We start from the raw sequence: 17,516 nt of genomic DNA, 5'->3' as shown, positions 1-17,516 counted from the left end.
TGGAGTATTTTAAGATCTGCCTTCTAACATCCTTTAGAGTTACCTGCTCCCATTTATGCAGACAAGTTTAGAAGGTTGGAGCTTTAAGTGATGTTCATTTAGAGAGAAGAGCATAAAAGGAGGAAGTAATTTATCCACAGTCCTCAGATAATGTCTGGAGCCCAAGGCTCCTACTTGATCATGTATGCTACCTCGTTCATTCACCAAGAAAACCCTCGACAGCTGGGCCTGCATGGAGTGGTTATATTTCAAGGTTTTTCACAGGGGTTACAATAGGACAGTTTCCACCCCAATCAGGCACCAAGATAAAAGCAGGGACTTAAAACCCCAGTTCTTCAGCCTGAGCCATCACATGCTTGTACAATCTTCTAACCTCCCCCCTAGACCCTAAGCCAGGGCTTGGGCAGAGAAATGAAGAGACAAAGAAATTGGTTACATTGCACCTGAGAAACCTCAGGAGGGGAGGACCCAGCCTTAGCCTCCCTCCTCCCAGGTGCAAAATGTGTAAACAGTAAATGGAAAACAAAAAAGTGCAGTTAAGTGGCTCCCTTTCCTTCTCCCTGGTATTGGGGGGGGGGGGGGGGGGGAAGGACCATAGGAGGCAAGTTGGGCTTTGCTGCTGCCTGACTGCTTGTTGAACATAACCGGGCCAAGCAGGGAGGGGCCGGTTTGCCCTGAGCCACAGATCTAGGGCAGTCCTTGTTGTTCATTTCCACAGCTGCCAGTTAGGTGAATTGGTCAGGGGGTCAGTCTCTTGAGCCTGACTTAAGGCTGGGATAGCCCTGTCTTTCTCTGTTGATTATGTGGCGCATATATATATTATTTATATAAATATTCCTATGTACAAGAACAAGAGTGGCTTTCATGGAGGGAGGGAGGCTGGGGGCTGCAAGGCTTCGCCACTGTTGGGGTTGTCCAGTTCAGTGCTGTCACAGTCTGAGTCCTCGGAATTGGGAGGGCCCTGTGAAAAGTAGATATGCAAGGAGGTATGAGGCTCAGAATCCCTTGTATTGTAGATTCCTTTAGGATCCCTCACTGAAGTCTTTGTTATAATAGCCAGCAACTTACTGCTTTTTACTGCCCCCAGATTTTGTTGCTCAGGCCATTCTGCAAGGCATGAGACTCCTAATTTCAGGATTCCTCCCTGGCTGCAATTTCTAGCTACTGTGTAAGCAAGCCTATTGAACTAAGCAAGCCTATTGCCACACTATAGGCTTCATTCCACCATGTGGATACTGCTCTTTGATATTGGTGAAAACAGGTTCAGTTAGAGTGACTAAAATGCAAAAAACCTATCTTCTGGCCTCTGCATCTATCTCCCCAATAGCTCTCAAATGACCAGGTATCTTTTCCCTGCCCAGTACTGGCTGTTTCTGTTACTCACCTGCTCTCCCCTGAGTAGGTCCTGGTGCTGAATGGGCAAGGAGGGTTCAGGGCCTGTAACCACCTCTGAAGCAGGTTGGTCTAGTGGGATTTCTGATCCCTGGGAGCACATGTCATCAGACCGTTCATCTGGCCGCTCATCAGTGTTGGTACTGCCAACATCAGGTGTGCCACTGGGGGACGGCTCACTAGCTGTGCCTTCCTCCCCATCTGATGGATTCTCTGAGCTGAAGGTAGATAGTGACTGGCGCATGTTCAGGCCCTGAGGCCACCTATAGGTCAGCAAGACACCTATAGTTTGACTGCACTTCTTGCAGCTCAGGAAGCAAAAGAATGTCATTACTTGTGCTCCATCACTTACCTGTGGCTTGATGTCAGCTCTACTTCACTGTCTACTTCCCCTTCCTCTTCCTCTGATGATATGCCACGTTTCTGTAGGAGAGACGAATAGACTGGTCAAAAGTGGGAAGAGGTAATGGGCCCAGGGAAGGGGAACATAATTATAAAGCATTAAGGAGGGAATGGCTTACGATCAAGAGCCTAGTGTGGGAGGTGAGTTCATGGATTTGGACCCCAGGGAGAAAACGAACTTAAGAACCCTCATACTTTACCTGACTTCTGGTGACAGCAGCCCTGTACAGTAGTGCAGCTGGGGTCAAGTGCTGGGACCCAGCCCGGCTTCCTCCCCGTCCCGCTGTCCCTTCCCTTCCAGTTCCCAGCAGCCCCACGCCATCACCAGGCCCTACTGGTGGAGGTGGCTCCCCTTTGGCTCCCCCAGGTGAATCCGGGCTGGTGGAGCCAGGTGCTGAGCCCTCACTTGGGGGGGTGTCACCCCGGGCTGGAGGTGGTGAGCCAGGATCCCCAGTTCCCCCTGTGGCCCCCCGGCCTCGGGCTCCCAGTGCTGCTGACAGCAGATCTGGGGATGAAGAGGACATCTTTCGTAGCAGGAGGTCATGATGGAGCCCACGGAGGGCTGGAGGGCAGGCTTCCCAAGCTGAGGGTCCCCCTCCTAGCACCCCTGGGCTTCCTGGTCCCCCAGGTTCATGGGGTGGCACAGCTGCACGAAGCCCAGGCAGGTCCCCACAGCTGCCCTTGGCGCTGGCTTTGCGATGACGGGTCTTGCCACGGCGATTCCGTCCTGGTGAGGGGGGACCCTTAGGACACCCAGGAAGACCCACCCCACTCAGGGCTGCATCTAGTTTTGGTAGCAAAGACTCAGTCTTGAGGATATCTGGCCTGGTGGGAGAGGGGAAGGATAAGTTTGAGATTAACAAATTTATCAACTGAAAGCCTGCCCTAACCTTGGGCAGTACACAAAGCACTTCTCTCCCCTTTCTAAATACAATACCAGTCTTCCTGGCGTCCTTGACTCCTACTCCCTGCTTCTGCATCCCTCTTGCCAATTTTGAACCTCAGCACTTAACTCTGGTCTTACCTTTTGCTGTGGGGTGACAGCTTCTGTGGAACATTCCTCTTCTTGATGAGCTTCTCCATTGTGTTCCCATGCAGGAGGCCCCGCGAAGGGTGTGACTTCAGCAGACCTGGGCACCTCCGCTCTAAAGCTTGTTCCCTCCTAAAGACACACACCACTTGAGTTGGGCATGTGACCAGGAAGGGGGTCCCAGGCTTAGTAGCATCTGAGTCAGGCACAGCTTCATGAAAGTGGGATTAGGGTTGCATAAGGGCCGTATGGTTACCTGAGGAGCTCCCGCTCCTTAAGTTCCAGTTGCAACATAAGGGCATTAAGTTCCATGTACAGGTTGTTGGCTCTCTCCAGCTTCCGTTCATAGTGTTCCCTGATGTCCAAGGCATGTCTGAAATGAGCAGAAGGATCCCTGAGGTTAGCTGGCTTCACCGGGTGCCATAATTGATCCCAGTCCCTGGGAACTGGTCCACAGTCCCTGCTGTTGCTGAAACCCCCTTTCCAAACACAGGCACACACCTGAGCTCCTCCCTCCTCCGCATCACCAGCTCCTCTTCTAGGCGGTGCAGACATGTCCCTTCTGACTTAATTTTTTCAAAATGCAGCTTTACCTCTTCACGCCACTCTGCCTGGAGGTGGAGATATAATGAGGGGTGAGGAACATGGGAGTGAAGTACATGATGGACCAACACCAGGTCTCAGCCCCCCAAAGCACATTTATTCCAACCCAATCAACCCTTCCCAGCCTCCCCTCAAAGAGAGGGAGGTGAGGTGTTCATTTTCCTACCCACAGCACACCTGGGACTTAAAATAAGTCTCCTGGGGTGTGGAAAGGACATCTGCTGAGGCAATGTCTAGATGGAGCAGGATCTGTCGGAATGAGGGACGATTTCGTGGTTTGCTGTTCCTGGAGGGAATGGAGTTGCATTAGAGAAAGGAATTTGAGGGAGGAGCAGAAAGGAATTAGGGCATCCTTTCTCAGTGTCCTAGTGAATCCAATCCTAGAATGTACTCTGATAAAAGAATCCCCTAGTCTGTTATCTGTTAGCATATCAAAATTCTGCAGTAAGCAAACCTATTCATTTTCAACTTGCTTGTCAAAACAACCTTTTCCCTAATGACTCCATTAAAAGAAACACACTTTGGGAAATGTTTAACCAAAGATTAGAAATGTTCAACCTTCCTTTGGGGTCTAGGTTCCAAATAAGGGACTAAGGCTCTTCCCTTCTGTGTTCTAAGAATTGTAGTGCTGCCGAAACCGGTTTGGCTCAGTGGATAGAGCGTCGGCCTGTGGACTGAAAGGTCCCAGGTTCGATTCTGGTCGAGGGCATGTACCTGGGTTGCGGGCACATCCCCAGTGGGAGATGTGCAGGAGGCGGCTGATCGATGTATCTCTCTCATCGATGTTTCTAACTATCTCTCTCCCTTCCTCTCTGTAAAAAATCAATAAAAAAAAAAAAAAGAATTGTAGTGCTTGCCCATGGTCACAGAAAGCCTGTGTGGCTTTGAATCGAATGCACACATGCAGATTACTGATCAACCACCTCTCATTTCTACAATGTAGTCCCCTGGATTCATGGTCTGAATCCTGGGGTCTTCAAGAGCCATCTATGGCAATGCTGTCCCCTTTCCCCCGTTCAGGATTCTAGGCCTGAATGCCTGGATTCTACGTGCTGGCTAACCATCAGCAATACCCCTTAGCTTCCCAGCTTTGCCAGGCCACTCTTACCAGCACTGGCGAAGCAGGATTTTGAAGCCATCTGGGCAGCTGGAGGGCACAGGCAGATGGAGACTGTTGCTTCCCACACCCCAGATGATGGCTGAGGAATCTACATCTTTGTAGGGAATCTCACCAGTCAGGAGTTCCCATAGCACCACGCCAAAGGACCTGGGGATTAGAGGGGACATCACTTGGGAGGTGATCCCTCCAAAGGACCTGCTTGCTACCAACACATCTCACTTGCACTCAGGCCCGGGAAACCCTCTTCCCTCCCACACTCCCTATTCTGGCCACCTGCTATTTTCATTCCTCAGCCTGGCCCTCACCAGATGTCGACCTTCTCAGACACAGGCTCGTTACGAATTACTTCAGGGGCCATCCAGGCTACTGTTCCTGCAAAGGACATCTTGGTGCTCTTGTCACTCAACTCCTTGGAAGTGCCAAAATCGGAGATCTTCACCACATCGTCGTATGTGATTAGCATGCTGGTAAAGAGTGCAGTCAGCTGGGGTTTAGGCCCCTCCACACACCTCATCCAGTGCAGCAACTCTACTTTTCTGTTAAATCATTTGGGACACCCAGAGGCAGGGGGCGCACCACAACCCTCCTGAGATAGGACTGTCCCTGGGAGGGGTTTCTGAAATGGCCACATGGACATAGGACAGGGTCTGGAAGCAGGGAGATGGCTACACTGATGTGGGTGGGGTTATCTGCAGGAGAACATGCACATCAGTGTCTCCCTGCTTGCTTGCTTACTCACTTGGGGGACTTGAGGTCTCTATGGATAATCTTGTGCAGGTGCAGGTAGTTCATGCCACCAGCGATGCCCATGGACCAGTCAACCAGCAAGGAAGGGGTGACAGGGCGGCCAGCCCGCAGTACCTCATACAGCTGGCCCTGGGCGCAGAACTCCATGAGGATACAGTAGCAGGGAGCCTGGGTGCACACACCCCTGGGGGCCAAACAGTAGTGTGAACCAGCCCAGTATACCTGGAACCCCATTCCCACCCATGCCATTTGGGTGTCTCCTTTAAAAAGGGTAGGGTAGCCCTAGCTGGTTTGGCTCAGTGGATAGAGTAGCCTGTGGACTGAAGGGTCCCAGGTTTGATTCCAGTCAAGGGCATATGCCTGGGTTGTGGGCTTGATCCTCAGTAGGGGGCGTGCAGGAGGCAGCCGACCAGTGATTCTAATCATTGGTGTTTCTCCCTCTCCCTTCCTCTCTGAAATCAATAAAAATATATTTATAAAAAAATAAGGGTATGGTAGTCCTAGCAGGTTTGGTTCAGTGGATAGAGCATCAGCCTGTGGACTGAAGGGTCCCAGGTTTGATTCCAGTCAGGGGCACATGCCCAGGTTGCCAACTCGGTCCCCAATGAGGGGCGTGCAGGAGGCAGCCGATCAGTGATTCCCATCATTGATGTTTCTCCCTCTCCCTCTCCCTCTCTCAAATCAGTAAAGATATATTTAAAAAAATAAAATATAAATAAAAAGGGTAGGGTAGCTCGGCCGGTGGGGGTCAGTGGTTGAGCGTCAACCCATGAACCAGGAGGTTAGGGTTCGATTCCCGGTCAGGGCACATGCCCATGTTGCAGGCTTGATCCCTAATAGGGGGCATGCAGGTGGCAGTCAATCAATGATTCTGATAATTGATGTTTCTATCTCCCTTCCTCTCTGAAATCAATAAAAATCATTAAAAAAAAATAAAAGGGTAGGATAGCCCCAGCCAGTGTAGCTCAGTCGATTGGAGCGTCGTCCTGTGCACCAAAGGGTCGCAGGTTCGATTCTGGGTCGGGAGACATACCCGGGTTGTGGGTTCAATCCCCAGTCAGGCCACATCCAGGAGGCAACCGACAGCTGTTTCTCTCTTACATTGATATTTCTCTCCCTCTCATATCAATAAAAATATATCCTCAGGAGGATTAAAAAAAATTTATAAAAATATTTTTTAAAAGTAAATAAACAGGGTAGAGTAGATCCTTGCCGCCCAAGTAGGTCCCTGCCCTCAGCATAGTATCCCCAACCCCTGCCCTGAACCTTACTTGAAAGTGATGATGTTGGGGTGCTTTAGCTTTCGCAGGTGCTTGATGTCAGTCTCCTTCAGGTCCCGTACCTTCTTCACAGCCACCTCTTCCCCATGGAAACGCCCCAGGAAGACAGCACCCTGGGCCCCTGAGCCCACCCACTGCAGATCCAGGATTTCCTCAAAGGGCACCTCCCAAAGGTCTGTGGACAGGAGGCACAGTGCCACAAGGTTCAGAGAGAGCCACCCTCAGGGCCTTGTGATAGGCACAGGGGAGAGGATTGGATTAGCTGAAATGACTCAAGAAGGGTGAGGCAAAGAAGTAGCCGAAATAGGTCAAGACGACTAGGTTTGGGGGGACAGGGAAGGCATAAATGGGTGGCCTAAAAAAAAGCTGGGAAGTCAGTAGCCGATGGATGGATAAGGAGCTTGGGCCAAGCTCAGGAGAGAGGGTCAACAGGTGAGTTAGATGGGATTGTCCAACAGATCGCAAGCTCAGGGAAACGGGGGAGAGCCCCGGAGGACAAAGTGGGCAAAGCCTACCTTCCTGCTGCTGCTTGTGCTCCGTGGAGTAGGCTTTGCCGATCATGGTCCAGACAGGGCGCAGGCAGCCAAAGAGGCCTTCCAGGAAGCCACTGCCGCTCTGGCACTGCAGCCGCACCTCATCTGCTCGAACTCTGGGCACCCGACTCTCAGGGGACCCAGCGGCTCCCCCTGGGCCTCCTGCATCCTGCTCATGTAGCTGCAGGACACTGTTGGCAAAAGGCTCAGGAGGTGGCTCTCCACCTGGGGAGGGGCTGGGTCCACCCCCGCCCTGCCCGCCCAGTGGCACTACATCTCGAAGTACACACTGGGTAGGCGTCAGGTCTTTCTCAGGGGTGCAGTCAGAAGTGTCTGGGTCCAGCTTGCGCATGGACGCCTCGCTGAGGGTGGACACGAAACCCCCAAAGGAAGGGGAGGGTGTGCGGGTCTCATGGAGGCAGGCCATGGCCTCTAGGCCCCAATGTGGCGGTGAGCGATGGGCCCTATGGGAACAAAGGAGGGAGAAATGGTCAAAGCACAGGCGCGTCCACTCAGGATGCTCACTCCAGTCACGGGCACAAGTTGGGGAGCTGGGCTTCCTACTGGAAATAACATTTGAGTCTCACCTTCAGGTACCCATCCCCCTTCACAAGTTTCACCTGGGACCCATCTTAGGAAACCTGATACACAGGCTTCCACTAAAGTGTCTATTAGCAACACAAGTCTGAGAATGATACTCAGGTATACAGGTAACATACCTGAGTATCATTCTCACGTAGACACAGGTAACAGCCCTGCTCAGATCCTGGTAAAATATATCTGAAGTTCAAGTATTATGGTAACATAGTCCCTTCTCCCTGTAAGATTACTGTAATTTGCCTTAGGAGCACATATTTCTTTCACTTGAGGCTCACATGCACACACACACGTCATATAAGGGTCTCAGATATATATACCTTTTGAGTCTCAACCTTAGGCACCTAAAAGTAACACACCTAGGGCCCTTGCACTGAAGCACACAAAGGTGACAGTGATAACAACACTCAGTGCCACTCAAGCACTCTCAGGTGACATTTCTGGGCCTCACGCTCATGTACTTACACATGATGCAGCTGAGGCGGTAGCAGGAACACTAAACTCGGGTGAGAGTATCCTGAGGCTCAGAGCTCACATCTGGTCTCCCATGAGGGTGCTCAGAGATACACACCTGGGCTTCTTCCAGGTAAGTGAAGGCAGTAGCCAATCACCTCCACTATCTCCCCAGCACAGTTGGGGAACAAGGCAGGACCATTCAATGGGGGTGCAGAAGCTGTGTCAGGACAAGTTGTCGCCTACTGCTTCATCCTGCTTAGCCTCACCCCCATCAGTCCAGCTTCTCCCCCCAGGGGTCAGTTAGAGTAAACCCTGTCTCCTCTTTCTCCACGGCCTCATTCCCAGATCCCCAAACCAAGACCCAGCTTTCTAGACAATGAAGATATGTCCCAATCCATAGCTGGATGCGACTTAAAAAGCAATCATTAAGAACTCTGAATCCTGGCCTTGCTTCTGCCACTTACTGGCTGTGTGACTTCAGGCAAGCTGTATTTGAGCCTCAGTTTCTCCAACTGTACAAAGGGTAAAGTAGCTACTAGTTCTGCACCCTGTACCAAACTTGTCCAGGGCTTGACACAGGGGGTCATTCCAGTCGCCCGTCTCCTTCCACATCCAGTACCAAATCCTGTGATATGAGGGTTCCTGAGGACAGCAATCCTCTTATTGTTCCTTAACCCCCTGCACCAGAACCTGAGTCCCATCAGGAGAGGGATGTCAGGAATCTACACAGAGAGAGAGCTCACTAGAATCAGTGATGGCGAACCTTTTGAGCGTGTCAGCGTTTTGAAAAACCCTAACTTAACTCTGGTGCCGTGTCACATATAGAAATTTTTTGATATTTGCAACCATAGTAAAACAAAGATGTGTATTTTTGATATTTATTTTATATATTTAAATGCCATTTAACAAAGAAAAATCAACCAGAAAAATGAGTTCCTAGGTTCGCCATCACTGCACTAGATAATGACGCAGATCAACATGGACGTCTGGCATCTCTCAAAGCCTTTTTCAGTGGGTGTGTGGTGGGCCCAGAATCTGTGTATAGAATAAGCACCTCAGATGATTCTTGTACCTGACACGTTTAAAAAGTTCTGACCCAATGCCATTCTATTCTTTCTTCTTTACTCCCACTTTACTACTTAATGCAGGCTTTATTAGCTGTGTCACTTGACCCAGGACAACTGCCTCTTAAATGGTTTCCAAGTTCTTCCAAAGCCGCCGCCCCCTCCCCACCCCCGCCCATTCTCCACCAGCCTTTAAAATAACTTTTTTCTCTTTTAAATCCTCACCCGAGGATATATTTACTGATTTGAGAGAGCGAGAGGAAGGGAAGAAGAGGGAGAGAGAAACATTGATCCGTTTGCCTTCTGTACCCACCCGATGGGGGATTGAGCTGAAAACCCAGGTATGTGCCCTGACCAGGAACTGAAGTCAAAACGTTTTTGGGTGTATCAGACAATGCTCAAAACTAAAAGTTGGCTAGCAACCCCTCTTCTGCTTCAAACCCTTTAGTATGATCCACTGCATTTGGTCCACCTGCCTTACCTCTGAGCTCTGGCCCCTGCCTAGCCTCATCTCCCACTGCTATTGGTACCCACCCAGGCCATACACAACTGAGTTGAGAATGGCTTACTCTCATGGAAGGCTTACTATATATGTCAGCCTCTGTCATAGACACATTAGCTCACTTAATGCTCAAAGCTCTACGGTAGCATCCTTTGCCCATTTGACGGAGGTATTATTAACGTGCCCAAGAAGCTTAGCTAGGAAGAGGCTCAGAATCGGTCCCCAGGTGTGCTCTCGAGCCGGATCTCTTGCTCTCCCATCTCACTTCATCCTGGAAGTCTTCCTCCCTGTCCCTGCTGCTGTGCACAGTCCCCTGTGCCTCTGTCACGGCTCCCATTACCCAGGCCGCATGTGATAGGGCGCCTGGCTCCTCTGAGAGCTGTGATTTCGCATGGGATCGATCCCGGGGCCTCAAACAGCACCAGGTGCTCAGTAAGATGGGGCCACTGTTCTACTCACCCCAGAGGAATGTCTTACTACACTTCGCACCTACACTACCTATCACTCCTCAGAACCAGCCAGCGAAGGAAATATTACCACTGGCCCCTTTATATTCCTGAGGAAGCAGGTGCAGGGAGCTGAAATCACAGTCAGGTCCAGCCTCTGAATCCCCAACATATCCCAGGAGATGAGCGCCTTCAACGGGTTATATGTACACTACAATGCAAATGACAAACACAGGCCAGCGCGCCGCAGAATTCCCCTTGGAGCAGTGGTTCTCAACCTTCTGGCCCTTTAAATACAGTTCCTCGTATTGTGACCCAACCATAAAATTATTTTCATTGCTACTTTATAGCTATAACTAGAGGTCCGGTGCACGAATTTGTACATGGGTGGGGTCCAGCTGGCCTGCCCTGATCAGACTGATCGGGCTGGACTGGCCGAGGGCAGGGGCCATGGGTGGCTGGCTGGCCGGCCCTGCCCACTGGTTGAACTTGTGGTCGAACTCCCAGTCAAGGGGACAATTTGCATTTTAGCCTTTTATTATATAGGATGTTGCTACTGTTATGAATCGTAATGTAAATATCTGATATGCAGGATGGTCATAGGCGACCCCTGTGAAAGGGTGGTTCGACCACCAAAGGGGTCACGACCCACAGGTTGAGAACCGCTGGGCCTGGAGGATCTGAGGGCTGCCACCAGCGCCCACAAACGGGGCTTCCCTTCCGAACCCCTGATTAGACAGGCGGGAGCTCCCTGTCAGGCCAGCAGGGCGGGACGGCGGGGTGGGCGATCGAGAGGAGCCAAGACCACTTGCTGGCCCGCTAGAAGCCCAAACGAGGCGGAGAGGAAGGGGTTACAGCCCCCCCCACCCCCCTTCCCGGTCGTCACGTGGCGCGTGGCTGCGGGCGGAGGCCCAGCAGCGGGAGGAGGGGGTCCGGGTCGGGAAGGGGAGGGGACACAGCAGGTTGAGGAAAGCGCTGGGCGCTGCGGCGTAACCATGACGACTGGGCCCGAGGCGGCGCGTGAAGTCACCGGGACCAGATTAGCCCTGAGTCACGTGAGCAGCGACGCGGGGGCGGGGCTGTGCCTCGCCCCGCCCCCGACCCGGGCTGGCCCACGTGCAGCCGCCGGCTGCCTCGGGGCCCCTCACCTGCCCTGCCTCCCTCTGCCCCTCATGCAGATCTTCGGCGCAAGCAGAGGGAGACTGATGCTGGAGAGTGGACTTGGTTTGGCAGGGGGGTGAGTGTCACAGAGAAAGCAGGAAGTCGGGAGGAAGGGAGAATCAACACAGAAAGGACAACAGGCACAGCCAGAGCGGGAGGGACAAGGTGAGAGATCCAGAGACCGGAACAGCGTGAAGTCAGGGAGAGGCAAACCTGAGAAGAATGGATTGAAAAACTGATTTTGAAAAGCAGAGAAGACAATGAGAAAAAAAGAGAGCAGAAGGGACTGACTGAAGAACAGGATGATTCGTTTTCTGTTTAGACGCTGAGCCTTGAGTAGGCACAACACCTGGCTTTTAAAAGGAAATATTCAGCCTTCATTTGGCGTTTGGCAACTAAGAGGTTCAGGCAGAGAGAGGGTGACATGAAGCTCAGCCTCCCTCCAGTTCCCCAGACTTCCCCAGAGACCCTCTGGTATCCAGGGCCAGCAGCTGGGGAGAGAGGGAGAAGCCATTTCACCTGTTTGTCTTGTAGGGCAGTGGGAGCAGCTGAAGAAAAAGATGGGACTAAGGGAAAGGGAGGGAATCTACCCAGGCTCAATCCACCCTCGCCCTGTTCTCAGGCTAATGACTACTCTTCCAGATTGACCTGAGGGGTGAAGCTCCAGGGAGCTGTAGTAAATGGGAGATTTCTCTCTAGCAGCACCGCCCCCCTCTCTGTTTCCTTTCTCTGACCTGCCAGCTGTGCCCCCCCCCCCCCCCCCCCCCCGCACCAGCTGGGCCTTGGAGCCAGGGCTTTGGGAGGACATGGCTAGGAACCCCTGGCCCAGACATTTGGTCACCTCGGGGAGGGGAGCTGTCTCCCCAGACATCAATTATGCAGAGCATTGGGAAAGGGCAGGGATGTGACAGGAGTGGATAGATATGTCAGTCACCTGTCCACAGTATTTATCAAGTGCTTACTGTGCAGAACTCTGTTCCAGATTGGGTGCGGGGACAGTGGTCCCTAAGCTATCCATCTTCCAGGGTAAGAGGCTTTTTGGATACCCTGACGCCCAGTTTCAGCTACTAGATTCTCTGCTTTGGTGCTGGTTCCTAGAGTTCCTCTTCAGGAGGCTGTATAAGTTGGGTGAAGGCAGGGAATACCCTCTTTCCCTTTTAATTTTTCCCCCGAGGTTCTCCAGCCTGAGATGCTGGAGGCCCGTGGCAAGGAAACCCTTTGAATTCTTTCTTGGTTCCTCCTAACAGCATAATCTCAACGCCAAGCTGCTTATCTGGCGTCTTGGAGGCTCTGTTGAGAGGCCAGGCCATCTGTCTAAATCTTGGGTGTTCACCCTGAGCACGAGCCACTTGTTCTGGCCTTCACTTGGCACTCAGGAAGAGGAGGAAGATTCCCCTTCTTTCTTGAGCGGGGTGGGAAGGGAGGCCTTCATGGGGAAAGGAGACCCAAGACTGGAATGTTAGTTTCACCTCTGCAGGCTTTGAGACCCTTGCAGTGGTTCTCAACCTTCTGGCCCTTTAAATACAGTTCCTCATGTTGTGACCCAACCATAAAATTATTTTCGTTGCTACTTCATAACTGTAATGTTGCTACTGTTATGAATCGTAATGTAAATATCTGATATGCAGGATGGTCTTCGGCGGCCCCTGGGGAAGGTTGAGAACCACTGCCTTAGAGGATGGACCGACCCCTTCTGGCCATGCCTTCTGGTCATTTGGCTGCGCTTGTTGTTTTGTATCTTGCAGAATCCATGGTCCTGGCCCCAGGGTTCCTCTCAGACAAAAAGAACTACAGCTTTTCTCAGTGCCCTCATGAGGGGGAAATGCCTTCTCCTGAGACCTTGGAGAAAACGAAATCCAGGCCCTCAGCCTCATACAGGCCAAGCCCCGAGAACCCTAGTGGCCACCACATCTTCCGGCAGTGAAGGTGCTGAGAAATGGGGGGAAAAACAAAGCCAGCTTTGGATTTGGATAGATCAGAAGTAGAACCTCAGTTTTGCCAAAAGTTAGTTTAAGAAATGTAACCTCTCCAAGGCTCCCAACGGTACCTCATGGGGTGGGGAGGGTTAAGTGAAACGATGTAGGAATGCTCTGAACACAGTCCCTGGCTTGTCTTCCTGGTTGGCTGGACACCAGGTCTTTCTTTGTGAATTCTGGAAAGGCCATGTCTTTCTGTCTGACCAGAAAAAGGGAGACTTGGTCTCCACTCTTCTACTTCCCCAAGGCAAATCTCAATTCCAGGTTCCAGGCACAACAGGTCACAATGGCAGTGACAGATCCTTTGTCCCTCTACCAGATCCTTTGTCCTTCCTCTGCAAATCCTGCCATACTTCCTCCTCTGGTCTGAGAAGGAAGGCTAATTCTCTGCACCCCATCCTCACCCCCTGGCCAATGTGGTCTAGGATCACCCCTCAACCCTGCCCTTTAAAGTCTGAGGGGAAGGACAGGGTAGGAGCAAGATATGATGGGCCATGGGGCTCACAGAGGGCCTTTCCTGCTCAGGACCTCAGAGGAATGTGGAGGAGGAAGTTCAGAGTATTTTAACAAATAGTTCCTGAGCTGAGAGGAAGGGAGAGGGATAGAGAGATAGAAACATCAATGATGAGAATCATTGATCGGCTGCCTCCTGCACACCCCCTATTGGGGATCAAGCCCGCAACCCAGGCATGTGCCCTTGGCCAGAATCGAACCTGGGACCCTTCAGTCCGCAGGCCAACGCTCTATCCATTGAGCCAAACCTGCTAGGGCTGAATGTGCATTTTAAAAGAGCTTGAGGGATAGACACCAGTGTACCATTTTCTAGGTAGGTGGAATTGTGGGTGTTTTTCTTCTTGTGGCTTATCTATATTTTCTAGTATTTCAGTAATGACTTTAAATTGCTTTAAAGTAAGAAATTTAAAAATCTATTTTTAAAGAGGAGATGAAAAGGACAGAGTGTTGTCCATTTCTGTCACCTGGCTTGGGACAGTGTGCCGTAGAGGGAGAGTGGATGGCCTGAGAATCAGAGAGGCTGGGTTGACATCCTGTCTCTGCTTCTGATCATTTGGGCAACCTGGAATATGAGGCTTCTTAACAGACATCGGTTCCTTCATCCCTAAATGGGGCAGTGGAGCCTCTGGCACACAGTGGTATGCAATATCTAAGCGGTGGGAAAGAACACAGGCTCTGGCCCAGCTCTAGCCACAAACTAGCCTTTTCACTTCAAACAGATTACTTAAGTTTTAGTTTCCTCATCCCTAAAATAAAGATGATGATAATAACACTACCTCTTAGTCCTGTTGTATTATTGACTAAAGTTCCGGGCCCAGTCCTTGGCACCCAGCAAGCCCCCTATAAGCATTAGCCATGTGAAAAGTGCCTGACAAGCATTAGTAGGGGCTTTATTCATGTAATTCCCATCATTTCTTTCCCTTTCTCTCTTCCACAAAACAAGAAGCAGTAGGCAGGGTACCAATGGAAAGGGGCAAGGGACATGGACAAGCAGGAGGGGAGATAAAGGGGAGCAAGGAAAGAAGAAAGGACAAGGGCTCTTTATTCTGGGAGATCTTTGGTCTCTTCTGCAATAGAGTCCCTGCTTCCTCATCACCTTCCCCCAACACACACGACCCTAGTCCTGGGAGCAGATGAAGCAGAGAGACCAGTCTCTGTGGGCAACCCCTCACGAAGCCCCTGGGTCCCCTGCTGGCGTCTTCACACTTTGCTCCCCCAGCAGGGGCTTCTGAAGGGTGGATCCCTAGTCCCTTATTTCCCCCCAGCCCAGGCAGGACTGCACACAAGGAGCCATTTTTCCATTAGGTGAGTCCTGGGTGGAGGGTACTAGAATTTAGAGTCTTTTTCCTGGCAAAGCCGATGACCACAGCATCACTTCCATCACTTCCTGAGAAGGACTGGGGAACAGCAGTTGGTTTTTAGAGGGGTTCTGGCACCCTCAGTTGTAAGGACGTCCAGGAAGTCCTGAGCCACTTCCTTACTTAAACTTCTTGCCTCCTCTGCTCATAACTGGGTCTAATGAGCGGATGGATATTTAGTTGTGCATTTTCACGTGGCCGGAGGTGGGTCTCCCAGAATCCCCCGTCCCCAGTGTGAGTGGGTGAGTGGCAGGCTGGGGAGGGAAGCTGCGTTTGCCACTCTAAGTGTGAGACAGAAAGGAGTAGGCTCCACCAGCTCAGAGGAACTTTGGTGTCTGCGTAGGAAGGCCCAGGGCACACCTGGTCCTTTCCTTCCTGAGTCCTTTCTGCTGGCCTTTCCTTGGTGTGAATGACACTCTGGCTGAAAATCCGAGTTCCCAGAGCCATGGGGTTGATCCTGAGGGAGGGAGTTGGGAGGGAGTTGCAGTTGTTTAGTGGGAGGCACTGACTGTCCTGCGATAACTCGGGTGGGGGAGACCTCAGGGCACTCACTCTCCTCCCAAGAGGGAACAGGCCATGGAGTGAAAAGGTAGGACTACTCCCTAAATTCTAAGGGTCGCCCCACCATTTCCTTCCACTATCTAGAAAGCCTCTGACCCCTTCCCTTCCCTCCCCTCAGCCGAGGCCATGATTATGGGGAGTCTCAACTCTGTGGAAAGGATTCTTATGTATTTTTAAGCCAAGGAGTGTGAGGAGTGTGTGGGTAAAAGGGAGGAGGGGGTTCACGAAAGGCCCGGGCTTGGGGAATGGGTTAGGAAAACCAGAGGAGATGGAAGGACAGAGGGAGAAAACCACATATGAATGGGGGAGGGGAGGATGCAACAGCTGGACGGAGGAGGTGAATGCCACAGCTGGAGGGGATGAGGGCTTCACCGTGGACGGGGAAGGAGACCACTGCCTGGGCCTCCGGGAACAGGTGCTCGCTGCCTACACCCCCAGGTGCAGCCTGCTAGGCGTGTGTGTGTGTTTGCGGGGAGGTTGTAGGGGTCCGCGGGCACCAGGCCTTGTCCATCCTTCCTCTCCTCTCTCAAGGGCCAAAACTCCTCCTCCTCCTCCTTGAGGAAGAGTGGGAGGAGAGGTGGATGGTCTCCTGCCCGCTGTCCTTAAGTCGGTTCCCCCACCATACCCCACCCCCACCCCACCCCACACAAGCTTGGAGGCCCTTCATCTCCAAGCTGGGCCGCAGCGTCCCTCCGCTCCCTTCCTCTCCTCCCCATCCCCACAGGCGTCGGGTCCAGGTCTACAGCTCCTCCATTCCCACAACCTCAGCATCCCCGCGGCACCCTCCCCCACCCGCCACATCTGCATCCCGACCCTCCCTCGCTCCCCGGACCCCCGGACCCGGACCCATCCCTGCCCCCTCCCCCGACCCCCCACGACTCGGCCCGGCTCTCACCTCGGGGGCTCCGCGGCCGCAGCACAAAAGGCGGCGCTGCTGCAGCTCGGCTCCGGATGCTGCTCCCGCCTCCTCCTCCTCCTCCTTCTCTCCTCCCCCCGCTGCCCTCGACCGGACCCGGGGCGCCTTCAGAGGCGATGCTCGCGCGGTGCACGGGTGTCAGCCCCAGATTTCTCCCCCCACCCCCCAACCCCTCGCCCCGTCCCCACTCCGCTTGAACTCCCGCTCCTGCCCAGGCCCCGGCCCCTGGCCCCCCGGGACGGACACGCCCTGAGCGGGGGATGCTACGCTGGAGCCGCCGGCCTCTTAAAGGCGCCCGCTGCCGCCACCGGCGCGCTCCAGGCCCGTCCCCGGTCTGTCTGGGCCCCTCGCCTCCCGCGGGCGCTCCCACCGCGGGCCTTATGCCGATCCCATAGGCGCCCCCCAAGACTAGTCATAAACTCCCGCCTGTACCCTGAGGCTGCAGCCCCTGAGGGGACAACACCCCACCCTGCACACTAGCGTTGCTCCCCCAGTCATACCAATTTTGCCAGCTTTCCTTCCCCTAATTGTCACCACTCCAGCTCCAGCCAATGGGAATCCACGCAGCTCAGTTCCCTCCCCCTTCCGTGTTCCTGGATGACCCCCCAATATTCCCAGATTCTTCTGGACCTCCCCTCGGGCTCAGCCTTCTCTTCCCTGACCCATGCTCAGAACACTCATTAGAATCGGGTATTTTTCGTGATCTCTTTCTCTGCAAGGTCACAAGATTTTCCTTCACCTTTCAGTTCAGTGGTTGTGAGACTTTGGGAAGGAGGGACAGGACCTCGGAAAGCCAGATCAGTCGGTTTTAAGAGGCCAAAATTTTCTCTTGCTCTCAACTGAGACCCGAGACCCACGG

The 17,516-nt window shown here is 52.7% G+C and overlaps 1 protein-coding gene across 2 annotated transcripts; it reads right to left on the bottom strand.

Moving 5' to 3' along the window:
* Positions 1-574: 574 nt before the first annotated feature.
* MAP3K12 (mitogen-activated protein kinase kinase kinase 12) lies at positions 575-16,799 on the bottom strand. Of its 2 annotated transcripts, XM_036297648.1 has the most exons (15): positions 16,637-16,799; positions 7,398-7,571; positions 7,090-7,298; positions 6,566-6,749; positions 5,287-5,478; positions 4,853-5,011; positions 4,536-4,694; positions 3,605-3,713; positions 3,326-3,435; positions 3,081-3,197; positions 2,819-2,956; positions 1,995-2,619; positions 1,745-1,815; positions 1,385-1,655; positions 575-961 (listed from the first exon to the last, which is right to left on the bottom strand). In XM_036297648.1, exons 2-15 carry the CDS (start codon positions 7,532-7,534, stop codon positions 863-865), a joined length of 2,580 nt encoding a protein of 859 aa, XP_036153541.1. In that variant the 5' UTR covers positions 7,535-7,571; positions 16,637-16,799; the 3' UTR covers positions 575-862. The 2 variants fall into 2 exon arrangements, with proteins under 2 accessions (XP_036153541.1, XP_036153540.1); XM_036297647.1 differs by having other exon boundaries at positions 7,090-7,571.
* Positions 16,800-17,516: the final 717 nt, after the last annotated feature.

This window comes from Myotis myotis, unplaced genomic scaffold (genome assembly GCF_014108235.1).
Source record: "Myotis myotis isolate mMyoMyo1 unplaced genomic scaffold, mMyoMyo1.p scaffold_m19_p_3, whole genome shotgun sequence".
NCBI lineage: Eukaryota > Metazoa > Chordata > Mammalia > Chiroptera > Vespertilionidae > Myotis > Myotis myotis.
This window is presented reverse-complemented; position numbering and strand designations above follow the sequence as displayed.